Below are 25694 nucleotides of genomic sequence, written 5' to 3' on the forward strand. Positions count from 1 at the left end.
TTTCTCTCACACACACACACACACACACACGCACTGATAGAACATTACGTTTTCATGGGACAAAATATGTTATGTTACGATGGAGCTTCAGTTGGACTCATTCCTTGTCTTCAACAGTAGCCTAATATAGCAGCCTACATGATATCAAAGCATTGTTACTGTATAACTACAGGATAGAATAAAACCAACTCACAAACATAATTCACCCAGACATGGTTTAGCCCAGCCTATTGGATAAACTTGTTGGACACAGACTTCTGATAGCATGTATTGTGCAGCAAGCATCCAAGTTAGTTACCGTAATGGCTCTAATAGATGCTGCCCGCCGGCTGATAATTCAAATGACCGTAATAATTCAAAACGTGGTGGGACCAAAGGTCACCTCCCCTCCCAATAGGCTCTATTCACAGCAGCCATCTTTTCACTTCCTTAACAGGTGTTACCAATGATACTAATGAAGGCTCTGTTCCATTTAGTGTAGCACAGTGGTTTCCGCGACCCCCATAACTATGAGAGTGTACAAATGGAACCAAATGGACCCTTACGGGTCCATTTGGTTCCATTTGTACACTCTCAGAGTTACACACCAGTAGGGGGTCATTTGGAAGCCCATGAGGGTCCCTGGACCCCAACTTTAGACCCACTGGTGTAGCAGAGTGTTTCCAGTGAGCCAACATGCACAATATCAGCACCCTGACTCTGTTTGACCAGAATGGAACAGAGCCTTCATTAGTATCATTGGTAACACCTGTGAATGTCTTCACAATATGGCTGCTGTGCATAGAGCCTATTCCAGTGCCACTGGCTAAAAGTGACAATAAAATAATGTAAACTAGAAAATGTGCTCCTCGGAGCACAAGTCTCCGCCAGCAGACTTGTGTTGGGAATGTTGGGAATGTTCTAATTCTTATGTTCTAATTCTTACTAAAAATAGAACATGTTACTGTCATAGTAATTATATTATTATAGCAATAACTAATGAGATATAGAAGTGGTAAGCAACCACAATCAAATCAACCATTGAATAGCCATTGTTACTATGATCTGAGGCTGATTTTAGAAATGATTTCTAAAACTTAAAGGTAGGGTAAAAGATATATCTTCAACAAAAAAATTGTTTGTTTAAAGGTGAATGTTAAAGTTAGTAAACATTTATCAAAATGCCAAAGTGTATATTACGACTTATAAAAACAATCTTGAAATAAAAGATGAAGAAAATAGAAGGTTATTTATCTATTACTTGTATTAAAAAAAGAATGTAGCAATCTTTGTTTTCGTCTTTGTCTCCGTTTCTTAGCTTTGGCTTTCTGCCGTCGGCATTGCGCCTTGCAAGCTTCTTCATGAGGTTTCAGACGATAATTTCCTTCTTCTTCAGTTTGCGTAATGAGAGTTATTTGCATTGTGTGATCTCAGCTGTGATCTCAGTTTGTACTGGAAAGTATTGTTCCTGATTGATCCTGTCTAAGCTATTTATATTACAACAGAATATGTAATATAGACCTGCCAGCCACTGGCAGGTCTTAATCTTAGGTGTTCTCAGACGGACACACACGTACGGTCGGGTAATTTGTACTGGAAAGTACTGTTCCTGATTGATCCTCTCTTACCTATTTATATAACATATTGTGATGTCACATGCAGCTTGACCAATGTTGGATGTTCTCAGACAGACACATAGAGACGGACGGCGAGGAAAAGAGACTCTCCAAGATATGTTTTGTAGATGTTAAATTTAGAAAAATATCTTTGAAAGAAGAAAGATTTTTTTCTTTCATTTCTGCCATAGAATTTGCGTTGTAGCCCAACAGGGCAAGTTTCCATCTCCAGGAACATCATAGATGGTCAGGTCCTTACACTTAACATAATCTGTTAATTTCTTGTACAAATGTTCTAAATTGGGTATAGATCTAGTTCAGAGGTGATTTTATTCTTGTTTAGGTAAGGTTGTTGTGGTGGTGTCGTCATGGCTTCCCACAATTCACTGTTTTCTTGGATCCAGCGGTCCTCCCAGTCATTACAGATGTCAATATCATTGTATAGAGGATTGTGTTGCTTTAGCCAGCGTAGGGCGTCAAGCACCTTTTTTGGACGCACATACTCATGTATGTAGTGTCCTTTGTAGGCAAGTTTTCGTTTTAGTTTCAGGGGAACAACTTCAGCAGTCTCAGGAAGTCTTGGCAGTAATTTGATGATAGTGTGTACGTCAGATGGCACATTGACGGCATTACCGTGGATTGCCTTTTGTCTGCCTCTTGGCAAGCCAACGAATTTCATGAAGGCAATACGTTGACTTACCAACCTTTCCTCTGACGGGTGCGAATCCTGCAGTTCTCGGGGTATGGCATCCAGTAATAAGTTAAGCCTAAGCCCTAAGCCCAAGCCTGTGCAGGGAGTTTCCCCATTTTAATGGAGCGGTGACATGTGTGACAGATCCAAGTGTTGTTTTGCTTGATTGCATTTGGGTCTTTGTCCAGGAGACTTACATTATCTATTGTTGCTGTGTACTTTGCAAGTTTTAACTTTACCACTGTTTCTCTGTAGAGCATTCGTTCACAGGAGAAACAGACATAATTGGGTCCACTTTCTGACATCTTCTTTAAGAATGCGGCACCAGCTTCATCAACTTGAACGTCTTCTACTTCTTTAAGTGATCTGTAGCATCTTTTCTTACTGGTGTAATCTGCTCGTTGATGTTGTCTTTCATTTATTGAATACTGTGAGCAGTGCCTTCTTTTCCTTTCTCTGTTCTTTACAGACTCTTGTACTCTTTCTTCCAGAGAATGTAGCAATCTTTGCTGTGTCATGTTGTCAGCATTTGTGGCTCGTCTTTGTTTTTTCATTTGGGGATTCAAGTGATCTTTGTCTCTGTTTCTTAGCTTTGGCCTTCTGCTGTCGGCATTGCGCCTTTGCTTCTTCATGAGGTTTCAGACGATAATTTCCTGCTTCTTCAGTTTGCGTAATGAGAGTTAGTTGCATTGTGTGATCTCAGCTGTGATCTCAGCTGTAATCTCAGTTTGTACTGAAAAGTGCTGTTCCTGACTGTTCCTGAGCACCAGGAAGCCCGCCAGCAGCAGGATTTTTGGTAAGGAATTTATTCCAAGATTGGAACTTTTTCTGCTAATATCTCCTGACTAAATGGGTAACCGCCTTCCATTCCGACATCTCGGCACTCCGACTAGTGGCTTCCGCGTGCGGTTAGGGTTAGGTATAGGGTTCGTTAACGTCAGAAAGGCGACATGTCGGAAAGGCGACATGTAACCACTAAATGTTAGCTTGGCTGATGGCACTGATGTCACTTCGGAACGCGCAGCGCTCTGAAGTGATTCACCTATAGGTATGTATTTCGTCATGCGTCTCGCTAGCCAATCAAAGCACATCTTTTCAACATATTGTCACGTGTCACGTGACCAATGTTAGCTTGGCTAGGGGGGGGGGGGGGGGACACATCGAAAATCCAACGAAAACATACTCTCTGCCATGCCTTCGGCCCGGCGGAGACAACAATGCCAGCATTACATTCTGGATAAAGAATGTGTGTGTGTGTGTGTGTTCACCTCTTGGCGTTGTCTAGGAGGATGAGCATGCTGGCTCCCCCGTCGTCCTGGAAACTCTCGTAGTGATGGCGATCAGCGTTCCCGATGAGGTAATCGAAGATGGCCGTGTCGATGACGTCCAGCAGCCTGGGCCCCGCGTCGTACGGAGGCATCTTCTTCACCGCATCACAGTAGCTCTCGTCATACTCCCACCTACACACACACACACACACACACACACACACGTGTATCACTATACTTGTGAGGACATTAATATTTTAGGATGGTAATTTCATGAAGGCCATTTTTTTAATTGACATTTTTAACTCTAAAGGTCATTCCACACCGGCGATTATGCGAATATACGCAAAATTCGACTGCGGCCCGAATAAATAAAAGCCGCTTTTTCGCTCCGCGAAACTGATGTGGAAGCTTGCATTGACTTAATAAGGTTTTTAAAAAAAACATATTATTCGAATGAAAAAAAAAACGCCCCCGGTGTGTAAGGACCTTAACCCTACAGCCAAAAAATAGCAGATCTTCAAGCTCACAGCGCGTCACAGCGTGCTTTAGCTGCAAGTCTAGCAATCTTTTTGAGATGTGTGCAATTTTGGCCTAGGGGGCACGGTGGCGCAGTCGGTAGTGCTGTCGCCTCACAGCTAGAAGGTCCTGGGTTCGATTCCTGCTGTGGGCGCTGGGGGCTTGTCTTCTCCTCCGCGTCATCAGCGCCCATACCCTAGGTGGGGTTGGCGAAAGGGCCTACTCTGTGTGGAGTTTGCATGTTCTCCCCGTGTCTCCTAGGGTAGTTAATACCCTCACAAAAACATGTAGTAATCCTAGTCACTATACTGCCTCCCCCTGGTCAGCCGGGGCGCCTGATGGAGGGGAAAGGAACTGGTTGGAATAACGTGTTCCTTCCACACGCTACGTCCAACCAGGGAAACTCCCCCCTGTCAGGTGACAAGAAGGTCAGTTGGCTCTCATGCATTGAAGGAGGCATGAGCTCGGCCCTAGCCTCCCTAGGCTGGTGGGGGGAGTGTAGTGCCCAAGATCACTTAGCAAATTGGCACCGGGTGAAAAAAAGGGTTACAAAATTGAGGGATAAAAATGATAAGGTCAAAAAGAAAGTTTGGCCTAAGGGTGGTGCTAGAGCAGTGGTTTTCAACCTTTTTCATGCTAGGGACCCCTAAATTGATATACAATTGGCCGCAGACCCCCAGCTGAAAATGTTTTGTGCCAGGGACCCCCAGAAGCAAAGGTTTGAAGTTCACGATTTAAAAAAAATAGCAGATCTACAAGCTCATAGCGCGGTACTCGGTGGCGCGCTATGAGCTTGTAGATCTGCTATTTTTTAATAGCCAAAGCTAAGTGGCTAAAATGATTGTGACGCTATGTTAACTAATTTCGCTGGGGACCCCCTGGTACCCCCCCCCCAAGGACCACTGGTGGTCCCCGGACCACTGGTTGAAAACCACTGTGCTAGAGGAAAGGCCTCAGGGTCAACTAAATCAGCTGGGTTCACCGCTGTGTCTCATTAAGGACAGAGTTTACAAGGCAAACGGCATCCAAATAAAGTTGAAGTCATGTCTTGTCTTTCTGTAAATGTATTTCCACTGACTTGTGGTTTCTTAAGTTGTCTCGTTATCGGCTTCGGTTTCAGGCTTCAGTTTCAGAGCGAAGCCTTTTATTTTAAAAGCCAAGTCACTTAGCTATGAAAGTGAAACTTAACAGGCGTTTATAGAATACAAAGCCGCATTTCCCCCATGATGTGTCGCTTATTTGGAAGTGAATATTTATAGTTGGCCAGAAACATTGGATATTTGATACAAACACGTATTATTGGATGAATCCAACAGGATAAAATGTACGGTATGCAAGTTCTCTGGACTGAGCAGCAAGATGGTTCATTCATCACTACTAGAGGCACACGTCAGCACTGTGCTATTAGTCAGGTTCACTATGTAAAACAATATACTTTCGTTCAAAATTTGTGGAGATTAGGAAAACTATACATTTTTTTTATCTTCAGAACATGGGGAATCCAAAAATCTATGTTTGCATTTGCACAGACACCTGCATGTCCGCCATATTGGACGTTCAAAATGGCCGCCATAAAATATATAATTTGTGCTACCTTGGCTTCTAGACGACATAGACAGTTAATTAAATATGCTAATCCTATGTTTTCTGGGCCAAGGAATCCAATAGAGACCTAAAGGATAGTGCACAGGGACTTGCAGCAGCGCCCCCTAGGGGATGGCCATGGAAATGCAGGTTGACTATGTTAGAAAATATACTTTTGTTACGAATTTTTGATTAGCAAAACTATAACACTTTTGGAATCTTCCGAGCATGGGGAATCCAAAAATCCTTGTTTGCATTTGCACATATACCTGCATGGCCGCCATATTGCATGTTCAATATGGACCACATAAAATATATAGTCTAATTTGTGCTACGTTGGATTCTAGACAACCAACCTTAATTAAATATATTTTCCAGGTCAAGGAGTCCAATACAGACCTCAATGTAGTTCTCAGGATTATAGAAAAGCAAGAAAACAAATGTAAATGTAAAACATAGTGTTTATAGTTGTGTAGTATCAACACATCATTGACTTTACAGGTTTACAGGTGTAAAGAAATGGGTGGAAAAACCCTTTGTTTCTGTTGTTTTCAAAGAGAAGAAAAGAAAAGAAGAAGGGGGGTCAGGGAGAGCAAGGAGATCTAACACTAATAGAACACATGTCAAGGATATACAAGTGGCGTAAACCAACAGATACAGTATGTACATGAGGTTAGACATAAGGCGAAAGGGCCTACTCTGTGTGGAGTTTGCATGTTCTCCCGTGTCTCCTAGGGTAGTTAATACCTTCACAAAAACATGTAGTAATCCTGGTCACTATACTTCCTCCCCCTGGTCAGCCGGGCCGCCTGATGGAGGGGAAGGGAACTGGTTGGAATAACGTGTTCCTTCCACACGCTACGTCCAACCAGGGAAACTCCCCCCTGTCAGGTGACAAGAAGGTCAGTTGGCTCTCATGCATTGAAGGAGGCATGAGCTCGGCCTTGGCCTCCCTAGGCTGGTGGGGGGAGTGTAGTGCCCAGGATCACTTAGCTAATTGGCACCGGGTGAAAAAGGGGTTACAGAATCGAGCGATAAAAATTAGGGGGAAAAAAGCCACAAGGTGCAAGGTGGTGACACTTTGGTAGGTCTACATTAGCAGCAGGTATGATATTAGACATTAAGGTGCAAAAACAGTATGAACGATTGAACTATATACATACAATATCTACTAGATCTATCATTCAGGAATATTCTTTTACAGCTCGTCATCACTGTCTGGGGTGTCATTTTCAGCATTACAGACAGTCTGTGTCGTTTTCGCAGTCACTTCCACACAAACAAAGTTCTGTGCAAACAAAGTTGTGTCCCCTGCATGACCTTCTCTGGGTTGTCCAATGGGTTTTGCACTAACATCTGACCACTAACAGAAACTAACAGAGGAAGGCGACCTAACACAGGAGGTGAATGATGCATTGGCCAACTTTGTATGATGTACTGCCCAAGGGGCATCCATATAACAAACATTCCTGACCTAAGGTGGTATCTGTTTTGCAAACATTTGGCATAAAGCAGCAAGTTGCCTCCTACCGTTGGTGCCCTTGAGGAGAACATTGAACGTGTGCATGATCAAAGTAGGGTGTGGTGCCAAGCCACTGTGACGTGGCAGAGTCTTTTTGACCCACTCAAACATGGAGCCATGGTGAGATACTACCTACTACCACAAAGGTTCCTCCTGCACCACAGGCCATTGTAGAGTTGGTCAGATGTCAGTGCAAAACCCATTGTACAACCCAGAGATGTTCATGCAGGAGACACAACTTGCACAGAACTTTGTTTGGAAGTGACTGCGAAAACGACGCAGACTGTAATGCTGAAAATGACCCTCCTAACAGTGATGAAGGGCCGTAAAAGAATGATAGATGATATTATTGTATATAGTTCAATCTTATAACTTGTCAATACTGTTTTTGCAAGTTAATGTGTAATCTCATGTACAGTACATACCTGCTGCTAGTGTAGACCTACCAAAGTGTCACCACCTTGCACCTTATGTCTAATCTCATGTACATACTGTATCTGTTGGTTTATGCCATTTGTATATCCTTGACATGTTTTCTATTACTGATAGATTGTTCTCCTTGCACTCCCCGCCCTCTTCTTTTCTTTTCTTCTCTTTGAAAACAACAGAAACAATGGAGTTTTTCACCCATTTCTTTACATCTGTAAACCTGTGGTGTAATAAAGTCAATGATGTGTTGATATTACACAAATATAAAGACTATATTTTCCATTTACATTTGTTTTCTTGCTTTTATATAATAACTACATTGAGGTCTTTATTGGACTCCTTGACCTGGAAACATATTAACTAAGGTTGGTTGTCTAGAATCCAAGATAGCACAAATTAGGCTATATATTTTAGGTCGTCCATATTGAACAATATGGTGGGCCATGCAGGTATCTGTGCAAATGCAAACAAGGATTTTTGGATTCCTCATGCTCTCAAGATTCCAAAAGTGTATATTTTTCTAATCCAAACTTTTTAACGAAAATATATTTGTTAACATAGTAAACCTGAATTTCACTGGCCATCCCCTATGTGGCGCTACTGCAAGTCCCTGTGCACAATCCTTTAGGTCTCTATTGGATTCCTTGACCCAGAAAACATTGGATTAGTATATTTAATTAACTTTCTATGTTGTTTAGAAGCCAAGATATCACAAATTATGTATTTTATGGTGGCCATTTTGAACGTCCAATATGGCGGACATGCAGGTGTCTGTGCAAATGCAAACATAGATTTTTGGATTCCCCATGTTCTGAAGATAAAAATAAAGTATTGTTTTGCTAATCTCCACAAATTTTGAACAAGAACACATAGTGAACCTGACTATATGGCAGAAAACTCGGCGTGCGTCCTATATTAGAAGCAAGCACTTCTTGAACTCATTCACCACTTTAAGCCCTATTTTATACTTTGTCATACAACAGAATTGTGCCATTTGTTTCATAAATCTTCTGTAAATACAGTCTGACAACTGCCGAGTGTCTAACGCGGCTGGAGTAGCACAGTATTGGACGAGTTACAATTACATCTAATATTTTAATAACATGCTGTATTTACAGTATATGGGCTATGATTAATGTTGGGTTTTATCGGTCCTAAATGGATGATTTATTTTCATGTATACAGTTAAAGATGTACCCGCCCACATCCCTATATTGCATGTGTCTGAAGTCTTAATTCCTTTCATAAGATGTACACTGTGGCAATTCAAGTTCAATGACTAATGTCGTGTAATGTTAACTTCCACTCTACCTTCTAGTGATGCGCGGGTCGGGTTTTTTCATGACTCGGCCCGCCCCGCCCCGCCACGGAACCCAACCCGCCTCAACCCGCCCCGCGAGCCCATATATAAATCCATGGCTCAACCCGCCCCGCGACCCGCGATTTTTTTTTTATTCTGTAAAATCATGGTTAGAAAATAATCCCCAAGTGTATTCAAACTGTTTTATTGTTATTATTCTTATTCTTATTAGGAATAAAGATAAAACAAGAGCATGTTATTATTTTTATTTTTTTTTGCGTGTGAGAGCGGCTGACCCGCTCACCCGCAGCCCGCATAATTGCCTCCGAAATTCTGACTCGACCCACCCGCGCCGCGGGTTGACCCGCGGGTCCCGCGGGTTACGGGTCAACCCGCGCATCACTACTACCTTCTTTTATGTACAAATTCAGTTGCAATACATGGGTCTGCACAGTATTGAACACCAGTATGACTGACTGCTGTTCATGGTCCAGACACGGAACGCTCCAATAGGCTCTATGCACAGCAGCCATATTATCACTTCCTTCACAGGTGTTACCAATGATACTAATGAAGGCTCTGTTCCATTTAGTCTAGCACAGTGGTTTCCACGACCCCCATAACTCTGAGAGTGTACAAATGGAACCAAATGGACCATTTGTACACTCTCAGAGTTACACACCTGTAAGGGGCCATTTGGAAGCCCATGAGGGTCCCTGGACCCCAACTGTAGACCCACTGGTGTAACAGAGTGTTTCCAGTGAGCCAACACGCACAATATCAGCACACTGACTCTGTTTGACCAGAATGGAACAGAGCCTTCATTAGTATCATTGGTAACACCTGTGAATGTCTTCATAACATGGCTGCTGTGCATGGAGCCTATTCCTGCCCCTGACCTCAGCGTTTTGCCATGTGAGAAGGCGGCACACACATGAAAATCCAACGTGATTGATTCTCTGCCAATGCTCTTATTGTAGGCAGCAGGCACCGCTGTGCCAGCTGTAACTGCCTGCGCTCAGTTTTCAGATGGACGAGGGCTTGGAACGAGTTTCCGCGGAAGACAACACCGTTGTCTCAATTTGCATCACATCACTATTTCATGATGCGTTGAAATGGACACGTTGCCGTTCCAACGTTCGAGGTGGTCTTTCTTTACAGTTACATCTTGTGTACAGGTACATAAGATGAACCTCTTTTTGTTCGGCTTATTCAGATATTGCAGCAGCATAAGTAATAATAGGAATTAACCCATCAAGACCTGAAGCCGATTCTACGAATGTCTTCTAAATCTCAACAGTATTATGTTTCTATATCAGTGGTGCTCAAACTTTTTCATGTCAAGGACCCCCAAAATGATATGTGTTTGGCCGCCGACCCCCATCTCAAAATGTTTTGTTCCAGGGACCCCCAGAAGCAGTGATTTGAGTTAAAAATGTTCGCTTTAAAAGAATATATTCAAAGATTTGCACACAATTTCACGTTTCTTTTTTTTTCCACGATGAAAAATAGCAGATCTACAAGCTCGTAGCGCGGCACTCGGCGCCGCGCTATGAGCTTGTAGATCTGCTGTTTTTGAATAGCCAAAGTGTAAAAAAAAAGTGACACAGATGCGTTCCAGGTCTTAATGGGTTAAAGTAAAGTAATACATATCAAATAAATAACTACAAATCGACATACATACAATGTACAATTATGCACAACTAATACTGTGTACACACAACATGAGTAATTGGAGGGGGAGGGGGGGGGGGGTTGAGGAGGGAAGAGGGGGTACAGTAGCATTTCCCAAGCCGGTGGTTCTGAGGCTACGTAGCCACTTTCGGGGCAACATCCGATACAGTCCGTGGTTGTAACGGCTCGGATCTTTGACGATTCTGCGAGCTTTACTGACACAGCGTGGCAGGCAAACGGGTGGGGGTCGAGGCACGAGCATGAGTAGCAGCTCTCTCACCCGTTTCTCAAAGCATTTGCTCACTATGGGTGTGAGTGCTACAGGCCGGCAGTCATTTTAGACCAGTGACTTTACTCTTTTTTTTTGTCACTGGAATGATTATTGATGATTTTAAAGCATGACGGGACTCACGGAGAGCAGAGGCGTACGGTCATTGGGGCCAACGAGGCCATGAGGTCTGTGTAAACCCTACATAACATTATCAGCTCACCCTTTAAGTCGCCTTTGTTTTCAAATGGGGCTCATTTGCATTCGGCCGAATTGTTAATGAGTGGCCATTAGAAAAAAAGTTTCGCCGTCAAACCGGTTCTCCATTGCGCAAAGACACGCACCTCTCCATTCAGAAATGTAATAGAAGAAGAACCGTCGTCCTGAAACACCCTGCCCCGCGTCTAAACCGGCGGTCTCGGTCGGCGGAAAAAAAAATGGGGCAGTGTGTTTTGGGACGAGCGTTCCGTTTTCCACCCGGAATGGCTCGGTAATTCTCAATAGACTTATCAGCCGTTGTTGTGCGAACCCCCCGACGGGGGGGGGTCGGGGGGTTAAGATTCTGGCCCGGTCAACGTTAGAATTCACCATACGCTACTGACGGAGGGATTGGTTGTAAATAAAGACTCTTGCCAACTGTGCTGCACACGCTCAGTAGACACACCCTGAAATTCCTGGAATTTTCGAGGACAACACAGGCTGGACACAAATATTTGTGAACTAGCGCGCCAAAGTTTTAATGAACTAACTACCCTGTTGGGGTCGAAATTATACATTGTGTGGTCTTATCTGAGAAGGAACAGAATTTAACATCCACCATGGATGTGTTGAGAGAATGTTCCCCACCTCTGCTACGGATCCCCTCTGTCCATTTGAGAACACAGTGTGGGCGTAAACTTACTCAAATCTCACGGGGACAAAAGCCTTGAGTGTTTTGTGTTTTTATCAGGGATGAAAGAGGGGGAAATGACGACAACGCAGATTAGCTTATCAGTTTGGAAAGTTGATGTGTACAGCATTAAAGTCTTCAATCAAAGCCATTGTGTTGCCGGTCTTGTTAGCGATGGCTTTTTACATACTCTATATATTGCATCACGCACAATTGGCATGGAGTCTGATAAAATTATGTGAATTAATGCGACACACACAGGTGAACCCCGCCTTGGGGCGTAACGTAGTGTTTTTCCTACATGACGTGTGAAAAGAACAGATCTACAAGCTAACGACGGCTCACCATGCAATGCGTTGTTAGCTTGTAGATTGTTATTTTTGGATAGCGACACCGTCGCATTACAAAGTATGAATTAGGCTGTGTAGGTATAACAATTTGGTACCGAATGAGAACACATTTTCTCAGTGCTCGAAGGTATCTCCAGCGTATCGCGCCGTACTGAGAGCTTGTACATCTGCTATTTTGGAAAAGTGCTGAAAAATATCGAAAATGTTTCGATTTTTTTTTTTTTACATAAATCTTCTCTTTTGGGGGTTCCTGGCACAAAATATTTCCAGATGGGGGTCCTCAGCCAAATATATATCAATGTGGGGGTCCTTGGCACGAAAAGGTTTGACCATTGGGGCGGCCATAGCTGAGTGGTTAGTGAGCCCGCCTAGGGAGCCAGAGGCCCTGGTTGCCCCAGGTTCGATTCCAGGCCAGGCCAGCATATGTGTCGATGAAATGAAATTTGTCCCTGAGCAAGACTCTTAACCCCTAATTGCTCACAGGTTCTCATTGGAAACAAGACCGCAAGGACTTTCATGAACGACCTGTTAAAAAAGGAATTATCCTTATCCTTTATCCATTGATCTACACAGGTAGAGACCAGTGTTGCCAGATTCTCTGAGAGAAACAAGCAACCAGGTCTAGGAAAACCAGCCCACGGCCCACATGAGCACTTTAACATATACATCAGCTATTTGAAAATAGCAGATCGCCAAGCTGACAACGCGTCGCGATGCGATGCGTTGTGAGCTTGGTAGATCGGCTATTTTCAAATAAAATCTCGCCGGGGAAATTATAATAAGCAGATCTGGCAACACCCGGTAGAGACCACCCACCTGGCCAGTTTGCCCTCTCTGTACGTGCGCCCCCAGGGGTGCCTGTGTTTCTGCAGGGGCCAGACGTCAGGCAGCCACAGGGTCAACGAGCCCTCCATGATCTCCCCCTCTGCACACGCTGGCTCCGTGTCTCTGCAGTAGTAGCACTTCCCATAGAAACACGTGTTATTACCTAGAGACACGGAGACAGACAGACAGGAGACAGAATAGGTATATGCAGAGCCTTCTATTAGAGAGTTGCGCCAATGAGGGGTCAGAAACAGCGTCGGTCACGTGGTTCATGTAGCTGGAAATAGTGACAAGGAGCCGTCGACTTCAATGCATTTCATGAACTTCCGGTTTAGGGATTTGTCACTATTCGCCAATGTATGTGTATGTATTAGACCTGGCCCGAAGAAGTGAACGGAGTTGGCGTAACTCTCTAATAGATGGCACTGGGTATATGTACATAACATAAATGTTGCAGCCAATTTAATGTATTTTAATATTTGTATATGAAGGTGCTGTGATATTGTGATGGTGCTGTGATGCAGATGCTACTGAATTGACCTGGGCATAGGCGGGGACTCGGCCAATTTCAGGGTACAGCCTACTATTTGGGGATGTCACAGGTGCACAGCATTAGGGATTGGGAATCACCAGAGGGAAGCCATACAGTTTTTCAACCGTGCATGTTTTCGTCTATTTTCTGTTTGTTTTGAGTTATTTTCGGTTTATTTCTTTATTCACAGTTAGCTGTTTAGTTACAGTTAAACACCCTGCTTTTGTTTTGCTGTCATTCATCCTGCAATTCAAATAAACATCTTAAATGCACTCAAGAGAAGACCTGATTTACTGTCAACACCACGCGTCTGGAAAAGCTTCACACCATCCCTCACTGGCAATTATTTGATGTGAGGTTGCCGCTACAATAAAGAAAGAGCATACCTAGAAACAACACGCTCATACTTAACCACTTAAGCCCTAACCTAATATACGTCGTACGGTGAATAGCGGAAATAAGACAAACTACAAGCTCATGACACGGCACATTGGCACACGTTGTGCGTTGTAGACCTATTTTTTTTGCGATTGCAAAAGAAATGCAAATTTTTGACAACTGATATTTTTTTGCCTATAATGACATGCCTAAAATAGAAACACTCATTTAGACGTGGAAAGCCTATAAGTTGTTATACCTTTCAATCAGGGAAACATCGGTCATTTTAGTTTTTGCTATAGATAAACTGTAGCTACATGAATTGTCTTCAAGTTTTTCAGAAATCTTAGGTTAGGATTTAGAAGGCGTTTTGAGAAACGGCCTCAGGTCTAAATGGGTTTTAAAAAGTTACAGCTCTATATTCTGATAGTAATCATCGGTACAGAGTGTTTGTTCTAGAACAAAGGTCTCCCCATCTTTTTAATATAAAAAGAAAATACATTTTCAGGTGGTTTGCCAATTTCATCCAATCAGGAGAGAGTACCCATTTATCAGCTTCAATTTTACAGTGTTACTTACTTACTTAATCCTCTTCGTCCCAAGTGTTTTCATTTTATAGTCATAGTGTACCAGTTCCAAATGTGTCTGCTCATTTCTTTGTGTCGTCACATCCATTTTCAATTATTGAACCCGTTTCCTGTATGAATTCTCTCTCCTGATTGGATAAAATGGTATCTTGAACTGAAAATATATTTTATGATTACTAAAGAGCTGAAGAGACGCGCAGAGCCCTGTTACTGAACACTCATATACAATGATTACTACTATGGGAATATAGAGCTATTTAACACGTATTTTAACATAGAAATATCACTTACTGCACCTCTAAACTCACTTGCAGCGCTTTTAGGCATGTGGTCTCTAGAAGTCACACACTGTGAGTTAAAACACAGTGACTGTCTCCATTATTTCAATGTTTATGCTTTACATGTGACTGAGTGACGAGGAACTGCCACACAGTCAGCAAACAGGACATGGTTGTAAAACTTTAGTGTCATCTTTCAGAGTGTGGAACGAGAAGATAAGCAGAGTAAGAGAGTGAAGATGTGAATGAGTAGAAAGAGAGAAGGTTCCAGCGTTTTACTTTCACATCCACAGCTGTGGCAACATTGCAGGCGGCGAAAGCCTCCTCAACGGTGCGGACAAAAATAAAAATACAATAAGACAAAATACAAAATAGATGGTAGTCCAGAAAGAGAGCAAGAGATACTAACCCTGCATAAGAAACGTGCTCAACAGCTGATCAGTGGCCACAGGTTTGATCTCGGTGCGCAGGTTGACGTACCTCCCCACCACCAGAGGAGCTCTCCTGAACCCCAGGATCCTGTGGGACAGGCAGAATACATTGAAATAATAACAATAATAAGATTCATAAAAAAGAAACACACTTCTCCGTTATTTGATTAATCCAAAACAAAAAGAAAATAACCGATAGTTGCAGCCCTAAAATAATATACTACTATATAAACAGTTTTACAGATGACTATTTTTTTTTTATAAATATTTTTATTTTTGTTATTTTTATTCATATTATCATCACCAAAATTACTATTTTAACTTATTTTACTATTTCATTTTGTATTAATATCCATGCTGTTTAAGAAGTACAAGAATGTCATCGCCTACAATGTTACAACCAGCTGTATTGTATGTTAAAGGTGTGACAATAAAAAAACACCCTTGAACTTTGCACTTCTGCCTCTGCACACGCCTCCCGCGCTGCAGATAGCAAGCTCATGGCAGGTGATGCAATATAGGATTTGAGTGTAACAGCATTAAGTCAAGTAACAGCATAAGGTATGCAGTGACTTCCGTTTTCAACAGAGGTGTTAAAGCTGCACTATGTAACTTTGCTCTTCTACCGCGGATTTGAACCTGGTTTCCTGCGCAAGTGCTGACATTTACCATTGAGCTAATAGAGCCTGCCTGCTTGCTCAGGGGATAAACCCATCAGGTCAAAATTCGTGTCAGATCCTGTGTCTAGGTGAGACATGACCTTTGACACGATCTAAATGTCTCAATAGAAGAGCGGGGAGACGAAATACAACCAGCCCAATTGTATAAGTTATATTGTATTAACATACTCTACCATACGTATTGGACAAAATTACATTTTATTCATAAAAAAAAGGTTACATAACGATACAATTATTGTGTGAATAGCGAACCATCATCCCTAGCATATATACAGGCTGAGTGCACCTCTATGGCCGTTCCCAAGTTCTCCTTTTTTGGATGAGGGCCCACTTGACAATCTTGAGAGCGTTCACGGCCAACCACTTAACATGGCAGTCATTCAGCTGCCATTTGGCTGACCACTTAACGCGGCAGGCCAAATGAAGTGGTCAGCCAAATGAAGTGGTCAGATGGGTGGGCCGTGCGTACTGTCAGAGCAAGTTTATTTTAATGATCCATCAATTGACCCGTGTTCCAGCCTGGATCAATGGAACCAACCGTACGTAGTATTACTTTAAGTTCCTATTTATCAGTATGAAAACAAACTTATCAAGGTTTTAAAGAAGAAAAAAATTCCACGTCTTTGAGAGTAACAGCATTAAGTCAAGTAACAGACATACGTTTACATACGTTTATTTAATTATTTTATATTAATGCTATTATCATTAAAATGTTAGTGTTACAGTGTTTTGCCAATTGTTTGGGGCACACAAGTTGGGAATCCCTGCTCTAGGGCACCCCTTGCTTTAACCCATTAAGACCTGAGGCCGATTCTAAAAATGTTTTCTAAATCCTTTTTTTTAAACATATATTTTTTTAAAATTTAAAACATTTTTAAATTTAAAAAAAATAAAAAATGTAAAACATTTAAAAAATGTAAAACATTTAAAAGAAACTATAAACTATACTAAATATTAAAAAATAAAAAAAAAATAAAATATCTCAAAATACTGTATGTTGTTCCAGAGATCCCCAGAAGCAAAGATTTGAGTTACAAACGTTCACTTTAAAAACATGTACATATTCAAAGATTTGCACAAATCTTCACGATTTTTAAAAAATAGCAGATTTCTGCTATTTTTGAATAGCCCCAAATAAATCTTAAAAGTGACACACAGCTGCGCTCCCGGTCAAAATGGATTAAGCGTCATATGAAATACTTCAATAACGAGCCACATGCATAAGAAGAGACGGGTATTGAAGAGGACACCCTACCTGTCCAGGTGAAAAGCAGCCACCTCAGCATTGTGTCTGTCATAACCTGCATACGGCTCCCCTTCCACCACATACTCTCTGCTATACCTGGCGGACAGAAAAGGGGACAGTCAGCTACAATATTACACTGATCTCTTTAAGGACGTATGCGTTGAGTCCGTGCATGAATGTCTTTAATAACAGCATAGCAGTTACCTAGGCATCCTATAGTTTCAATGTACAGATTATCATTTTTTGATATTGCTTAGGCTGACGCTAGGTTCTTGGTTTACCTGCTATGATCCTAGATTACAGAGAAACACTGTCTCTCTGCATTTGATGTGTTATGTGTTAGTTTACCTCGCTTACTCTAAAAGGCGAGTCCACACAAATGCAACTACTTGCAAGTTAACACCTTGCAACATGCAACAACTTGCAACTACTTGCCATTATCCTCAAAGGCAGTTGCGACTAGTTGCATTGGTGCGGCCTGCCTGGCCTTAAGTCACTCTGAATAGAGAGAATAGGAAATCACTAAACGATCCTGCGTACCACTTGTTTCTAAATTGTAAATACTGCAGGAGGCAGCAGGACGTTGCGTTATTGAAAACGGGCATTTCCAAACTCTGACACTTGGAAAAATAATCACCTGCACGGAATGTATTGACAGAAAGTAGCTTATAACATGTCTCTACGGTGGATTTTTATGAAACAAAAACTTTGCAGATAGAAAGAGGATAATTCAAGCTTTCCGTAAAGCTGCCATGTTGGTGAGTTTAATGTTGTTTAATACAATCAGATAGGACTTTTCTGATAGGATGTATGGGGCTGTCAAGGCCAGAAAGTAGTTTTTTGCCACTCAGTAGGCGTTCCCGCATAACTTCCTAAATTGTAAATTGCAGTATAACTCCATATCATCTGACCTAGTGATACTTAAGTCAAAGCACTTCATTCTTTGAATATAAATTCACAGTATGTACATATCTGTGTGTGTGTGTGTGTGTGTGTGTGTGTGTGTGTGTGTGTGTGTGTGTGTCATCTACACATGCAAATAAGATCTTTATTAACACTACAATTCCACAATCTGACCTCTTGGGCTTGAAGACCACCTTCTGTCCACCATCCAGCACCACCAGAGCTTTCAGCTGGGTTCCTTTGTAGCCGACGTCCGCACGCTCTATCTTGGCGGTGCTCAAGGAAGTGAGCACAGCAGCCAGTTCTGGGGTCTCCTCCGGGTAGACCTCTCGGGGGCCGACCCATTGGCTCGCGATCTCCCAGGGCGACTGGAGCGTGTGGGTGAGACGAGCGCCTCGGGAGAGCGTAAGACCAGCTTCCATCTGCCAACACACATCAGGTATAGGTAATGAGATTCGGGTACATGCACTGATACATAGTCAGTGTAGTGCTGGGGAAAGAATCAGGTGCTGGGAGTGCATTCGGCAGTGACATTATGTGTTGGGCATACATATCTGTTTTGGGGTAAAGCTTGAATTACACTTATATACGGTATTGTGTGCCGACTATAGGGCATAGCAGTGGCGGACATTTTCTTGTTCCACTCCAAAATAGTCAATGCATTTTTCACATTGACATTTCCAAAAATATTCATATCAATTCATTTAAGCCTAGCCATCCAGAGTCCTGGTGAATCATGACCATTTAACATTTTTTTCTGTGATTTTTTAAAATTTTATATTTAATTATATGATATACTATATTTAATAAATACCCTTTGTTTTTCCTTTTTCAGAAAAGTTTTTTCACAGAATCAAACGTTTTGTGGTCATGATTCACCAGGACCCCGGATGGCTTGATTCTAGGCTTAAATTAATTGCTATAAATATTTTTGGAAATGTCAATGTGAAAAATGCATTGCCTATTTTGGAGTGGAACCAGAAAATGGCCGCCACTGCTATGCCCTATAGCCAATGTACAAGCTCACAACACGCATGCAACAGCATCTTATCTTACGACCAAGTATATGTATGTATTAAGCATACATGTCAAGTGCTCACTTGAGATGCGATTCCTTGCACAGTCGGAAACATTATTATTCAATTGCCATCAACGTGTCATTCAGCTCATACACAAACACTTGACTGATGACAGTTTGGAGAAAAAAAGAAAAAGAAAGAAAGTCTGATGACAGTTTGCTTTGAGCGAGGGGTTCTGCTTATCAGAGCTGCCAGAAAGTGTTAGTCTGTGCTCACACACACAAAACAATTTGAGTAAAAATAAATAAAAGCAAACAGTTTGAAGTTAAAACAGGCAACCAAGAATCAAGAATCAAAGAACGGCTTTTGAACAAAAAATAAAACAGCCTCTAGGCTTGTAGAAAGCAGAAGTGGATGCGCCATCATGTTGGCTACTAAGCAGAGCACCACGTCTACACTCTAAAAAGAAACCAGGCTCTCCGCTAACCGGCAAAATGCCCGGTAGAGCCGCCCAAAAATCAGACTAGAGCAGTGGTTCTCAAAGTGGGGTCCGGGGACCCCCAGGGGTACTTGAAGGGGTTCCAGGGGGTACCCAGCAAAATGTGTAAATATAGCATCAGAATAATTGACATTTTATACTTTGGCTATTCAAAAATAGCAGATCTACAAGCTCATAGCGCGGCACCGAGTGCCACGCTATGAGCTTGTAGATCTGCTATTTTTGAAAAATCTTGAAAATGTGTCCAAATCTTTGAATATATATTTTTCAAAGCGAACATTTGTAACTCAAATCTTTGCTTCTGGGTGTCCCTGGAACAGAATATTTTGAGATGGGGGTCCGCGGCCAAATACATATACAATTTTGGGGGTCCTTGACATTTATTTAAACGTTTGAGAACCACTGGACTAGAGAACAATACACCAGCACTGACCTTGCGGAAGGCCCGCAGGTCTCGCCGGCTGGCCGCCGATCCCTCCCCTCCATCCAGCAGGAAGATCTTGGCCAGGCCCAGCAGGAGAAGCACGGCACACAGCACCACCACACGCTGCTTGAGCTTCATCTCTGCTGCAGAAACCAGCCCTGACCCCTCACCCCCGCACTGTGTGTATCCACCGCAGCGAGCCTTCTTTCCTCCTCACCCCAGGAGCATGGCCTCTGCGACCTTCCCCCCCGCCCTCGCCCTCGCCGCCTGCGCTCCCGCCAGACGTGCACCTCCTCTGACAAATTGAGCACCTGAGCTCCTCCTCCACCTCTCGTCGTTGGGAGCTATGGCCTAAGCAACAGAGCAGCCACCTGGGAAGGAGAGAAAGAGGCAAGTGGGATGAAAAGAGAAGAAGAGAGAGAGAGAGATCAAGAGAGAGAGAGAGATAAAAGACGTGCTGTCAGTAATATGCGGGGAAAATGCCGATTGATCTGCTGCCCCTCTTGCCTGTTTCCCCTTAGGGGAGGCTATGACCCAGTACTGCAGCAAACAGAAGCCTCCCCAGCATACGTAACTACCAACCAACCGTGGTGTTGTGTGTGTGTGTGTGTGTGTGTGTGTGTGTGTGTGTGTGTGTGTGTGTGTGTGTGTGTGTGTGTGTGTGTGTGTGTGTGTGTGTGTGTGTGTGTGTGTGTGTGTGTGTGTGTGTATGGGTTTGTGTTATCTGCAACTGAGTCGACATTCAGTCAGTGTTACTCCTCCCATTAACCGGTTCTACGCCACACAAATGGGACCGTGGGGGATATTGGATTAGCATGGAGGAGAGATACATAATAACAGTATGTCAGTATGAAAATGAAGTGCGGTGTGTGTGTGCCTCTGAAATTCCAACTTTCCAATTAGAAAACAGGATTCTTCCAGCGTGCTTAAGGGTTTTTTATTGTTGTCACGTGCACTTACAATACAGCCGTGGCAGCATTGCAGGCACTGACATTCTTGTGGATCCTCATCAACACAGTGAGAACCAAAACAACAAGTCGAAGAGGAAGAAACAAAAAAAAAAGGGCAGTTGACTGAATATCCGATTCAACACTTTCTTCATGTACTACTGTATAATACATGCTGTAGACTGGCATGTATCAAAGCAGTGTTGATTTTGACAGCAACTTTTGATTTAGTTTTAGTAATAGTCTTTTGAATATAGTTTTAGTCATATTTTAGTAATCTGAAATGTTTTCATTTTTGTCTAGTTTTAGTCGACTAAATATCATAAGATTATAGTCGACTAAATCTACAGTTGATTTAGTCGACTAAAATGTATTTTGGCGGTGCCTTGATTGCGTCGTAATGGCTGATTTTACACTTGGCTGCATGCTGAAAATAGCCGATCTACAAGCTCACAACGCGTCGCACTGCGTCTGCGACGCGTTGTGAGCTTGTAGATCGGCTATTTTCAGAGCGCACCAACCGAGCGCAACCACACATAAAATAACTGAGTCCCTCACTAACATTTAAGTCTAGTTTTTATTTGTTGACGAAATTGTCAATATATTTAGTCTTAGTTTTAGTCATCATAGCTTAGTTTTTATTTCGTTTTCGTCAGTTAAAAAAGGTAGCCGTCAGGTTGCCAGACCGACCCGAGACCGTCCCAAACTCTGTGCATTCAAAACTCTCTTGTTTCAGGTAAGAATATCACTACCTCTCTCTCTCTGTCTCTGAAGGAACAGCAGTCTGTCTTGTTTACTATCGACCTGGTCTACTGCAGCTTCAGGGAACCAGATCCCAGACATATCCTTTAAGGTTTGAACAGTGATCTATCTATCTATCATCTCTGGGGAACCCAATCTGATAACATGTTCAATGTTAGGCAGGCATGATTTTATTACTCCAATATAGTTCGTCGTTTGGTCCAGAATTTCTTCACGGTCTAGATAACAGTGAAACTCTGATCAAAATAACCATTCATCTTTTATCTTCTCTTGTTGAATTTACATGTGTATGGTATAATAATGAAGATTAACTATCAATCATGGGGACCCCCTGGAACCTACTATTGAGAACCACTGGAATGCAAACATTCACGTTGCACACCTCTGTCCCTCATAATACTTCTGCTAAACCCAGGACATTATCATAGATGGTTATCATCGTATTAGCTGACCCAGGAAGTCTCTCAACATAACCAGTTCCTGCATGAACAGGCTGGCTGACATTACATAAGACTAGCTGAACTTCAGCTGACTTGCCTCAGTCGGTCTGTCGTGTGCCATTTAGTGTATGGTTGATGTATGTAGTGATTGATGTAGTGCAGTGGTTCTCAACTAGTGGTCCTGGGGTTAACATAGCGTCACAATCATTTTAACCACTTAGCTTTGGCTATTCAAAAATAGCAGATCTACAAGCTCATAGCGCGGCACCGAGTGCCGCGCTATGAGCTTGTAGATCTGCTATTTTTTGAAAAATCTTGAAAATGTGTGCGTATCTTTGAATACATATATTTTTAAAGTGAACATTTTTAACTCAAATCTTTGCTTTTGGGGGTCCCGGGCACAAAACATTTTCAGATGGGTGTCCACGGTCAATTTAGGGGTCCTTGGCACGAAAAAGGTTGAAAACCACTGCATTAGTGTATGGTTGATGTATGTAGTTTGTTGAGGTTGTTGTGTGTCATTAGTGTATGGTTGATGTATGTAGTTTCTTGAGGTTGTTGTGTGTCATTAGTGTATGGTTGATATATGAAGTGTGTTGAGGTTGTTGTGTGTCATCGTCACATCAGTGTTGCTTCCTGGTTGTTGTGTTGTGTGCCACAATCAGTGTTAGTAAAAAGTAAAATACCACCATATAACACTCTGTTGCAAGTAAAAGGCCTGTGTTCAAAATGTTACTCGAGTTAAAGTACACAGGTATTGGCATCAAAATATACTTAAAAAGTACCAAAAGTACTCAAATGTGAAATGTGAAAATAGCAGATCTACAAGCTCACAACGTGTTGCATGATCTATCAAGTAGCCTATGTATAAAATAGGGCTAAAGTGGTTAATGTATGCTTTATAATTTAATCATTTATATCTGCAAAGTAACAAGTTTTCCAATAATTGTAGTGGAGTAAAAGTACAATATTTTGCTCTGATGTAAGTGGAGTAGAAATAAAAGGATTGAAAGTTGGCAATACTCCACTAAACAAAAATACCTCAAAATGGTACTTATAAGTACAGTACTTGAGTAAATGTACTTAGTTACTTTACACCACTGGTATTGATGCTGCATTGTGTTGTGTAGCTATTATTACACGACAGTAGCAACATATGTCAAACTCACCGCAACTGCTGTTAGCTGAGTTGAGCCAATAGGCTCTATTCACAGGAGCCATAGTATGAAGACTTTCACAGGTGTTACCAATGATATTAATGTAATGAAGGCTCTGTTCCATTCTGGTCAAACAGAGTCAGGGTGCTGATATTGTGCATGTTGGCTCACTGGAAACACACCAGTGGGTCTAAAGTTGGGGTCCAGGGACCCTCGTGGGCTTCCAAATGGCCCCTTACAGGTGTGTAACTCTGAGAGTGTACAAATGGAACCAAATGGACCCGTAATGGGGGTCGTGGAAACCACTGTGCTAGACTAAATGTAAATGGAACAGAGCCTTCATTAGTATCATTGGTAACACCGGTGAAGGACGTGATAATATGGCTGCTGTGCATAGAGCCAATAAGTTAACCCAGCTAGTGGGTTGAAAATGAGTGACTTAAGTAAAGAATATGAGTACTTTTTTCCACCAATGGTACACACGTACACGTACACACACACACACACACACACACACACACACACACACACACACACACACACACACACACACACAGAGAGAGAGCTGCTGCTATAAGCCACGCAGGCAAACCGATTCTTCTGCACAATCGGTCTTTCATGACAGGCTCAACACTAAAACACATCCAGAAACACCTCCTATGATCGTAGTTTATGGTTCTACGTTCCCTATCGGCTTTACATTGGCCCCGATCAGACAGACCATAGCTTCAACATATACACAACAACAGCCCCCCTCAAACGATCGGCCAGTCTCAGCATTATGTATCTTTGATCATGGCTAAATATTGCTGCATTGCATCTAGTGGGGGTTAGTTAGCCACTTTAGCTTAGCACAGGCAGCCCTCTGTATGTGTGTGTGTATGTTATGCATAGTGTACTACACCTTGGCTGTTAAGAGGAGCTAACGCTACGCCGTTTACAGTCATGTTACGTTAGCTGAGACGTACCTGATCGGCGATCAGTGGCGATTCTCCCGAGAAAGAATGGACCCTCACGATCCAAATAGATTGTACAAAGTTCCCCCCAGTTAATGATCAGCGACGAGGCTCGTCATTTCTCTCCATCCCCTTGGTTGGATCCCTTTCCTCGAGCCCTTTTTTCCTTCGATTCCTTCCTTCCTTGGCCTGGTGGTGTTGTGTTGTCCACTCCTCCTGAATCATCTTCCTCTCTCGACTACTTCCAGTAATGCTTTGGTTTGGCCACTAGCTGGCGGCAGAGCCATATGTCGTTGGCGGTTTAGGCTCTATGCACAGCAACCATATTATCACTTCCTTCACAGGTGTTACCAATGATACTAATGAAGGCTCTGTTACATTTAGTGTAGCACAGTAGTTTCCACGACCCCATAACTTTGAGAGTGTACAAATGGAACCAAATGGACCCTTACGGGTCCATTTGGTTCCATTTGTACACTCTCAGAGTTACACACCTGTAAGGGGCCATTTGGAAGCCCATGAGGGTCCCTGGACCCCAACTGTAGACCCACTGGTGTAGCAGAGTGTTTCCAGTGAGCCAACATGCACTATCAGCACCCTGACTCTGTTTGACCAGAATGGAACAGAGCCTTCATTAGTATCATTGATAACACCTGTGAATGTCTTACAATATGGCTGCTGTGCATAGGGCCTATTGCATCGTATGTGAGGAGGGGGGGTACTACGTATGAACCCTAAATGTCTTCTAAATCCATTAGTTATAATATATCAGTCTAAAACTACATCCTAAGTTTTGTGAAAAACTTATGCTTAGATCAGTGGTGCTCAAACATTTTCATGTCAAGGGCGCCCAAAATGATGTATGTATTTGGACGCCCACCCCCATCTCAAAATATTTTGTTCTAGGGGACCCCCCCTAAGAAGCAAAGATTTGAGTTAAAAAATGTTGGTATAAAAGAATGGGGAAATTTCTCCATTCCGACATCTCGCCACTCCGACTAGTGGCTTCCGCGTGCGGTTAGGTTATAGGGTTCGTTAACGTCGGAAAGGCGACATGCACCCAAAAGAATATTCAAAGATGTGCACACATTTTCAAAAATAGCAGATCTGCGAGCTCGTAGCGCGGCACGAAGTGACGCGCTATGAGCTCGTAGATCTGCTATTTTATAATGCTTTTTAGCTCAAATCTAAAATAACACAGATGCTTTCCCGGTCTTAATGGGTTCAACTCCTCAGTAGCATAGCTCCTTCATTATATTCCCTGTACTACTTCAAAGTGACTGAAAGAGGGACTTGAGAACAGTCTCAAAAGGCGTTTGAAAGTTTCAAATTTTATTTCAGTGATATGAATTGTTGGCAAACATTTTTTTGTTAGTACTTAAGTGACACAGCTCCGGGTGGGTGACACAAATCAGTAAAACACCCTTCTTGCACACGTACAGCTATCCCACTCAGCATCTGTCTGTCCTCCAATAATCCCACAAAATCGATCATAAACACAACTCAATGTACATTCAACACGAAAATAAGCAAGATACGAA

General features: G+C 42.5%; 1 protein-coding gene across 1 annotated transcript in view; it reads right to left on the reverse strand.

Moving 5' to 3' along the window:
• The window catches only part of fam20b (FAM20B glycosaminoglycan xylosylkinase), a 38138-nt gene extending 13796 nt beyond the window's left edge, over positions 1 to 24342 (reverse strand). The window contains exons 1-7 of the mRNA XM_084067242.1: positions 24166 to 24342; positions 19901 to 20262; positions 18124 to 18371; positions 17056 to 17142; positions 15099 to 15208; positions 12906 to 13077; positions 3555 to 3746 (exon numbers count right to left, since the gene is read on the reverse strand). Coding sequence (XP_083923368.1) covers positions 3555 to 3746; positions 12906 to 13077; positions 15099 to 15208; positions 17056 to 17142; positions 18124 to 18371; positions 19901 to 20029 — 938 coding nt within the window. The 5' untranslated portion in view covers positions 20030 to 20262; positions 24166 to 24342. The remainder of the gene's footprint in view (positions 1 to 3554; positions 3747 to 12905; positions 13078 to 15098; positions 15209 to 17055; positions 17143 to 18123; positions 18372 to 19900; positions 20263 to 24165) is intronic.
• Positions 24343 to 25694: the final 1352 nt, after the last annotated feature.

The sequence above is a fragment of the Gymnoscopelus microlampas genome (genome assembly GCF_963454915.1).
Source record: "Gymnoscopelus microlampas genome assembly, chromosome: 9".
In the NCBI taxonomy this organism is placed as follows: domain Eukaryota; kingdom Metazoa; phylum Chordata; class Actinopteri; order Myctophiformes; family Myctophidae; genus Gymnoscopelus; species Gymnoscopelus microlampas.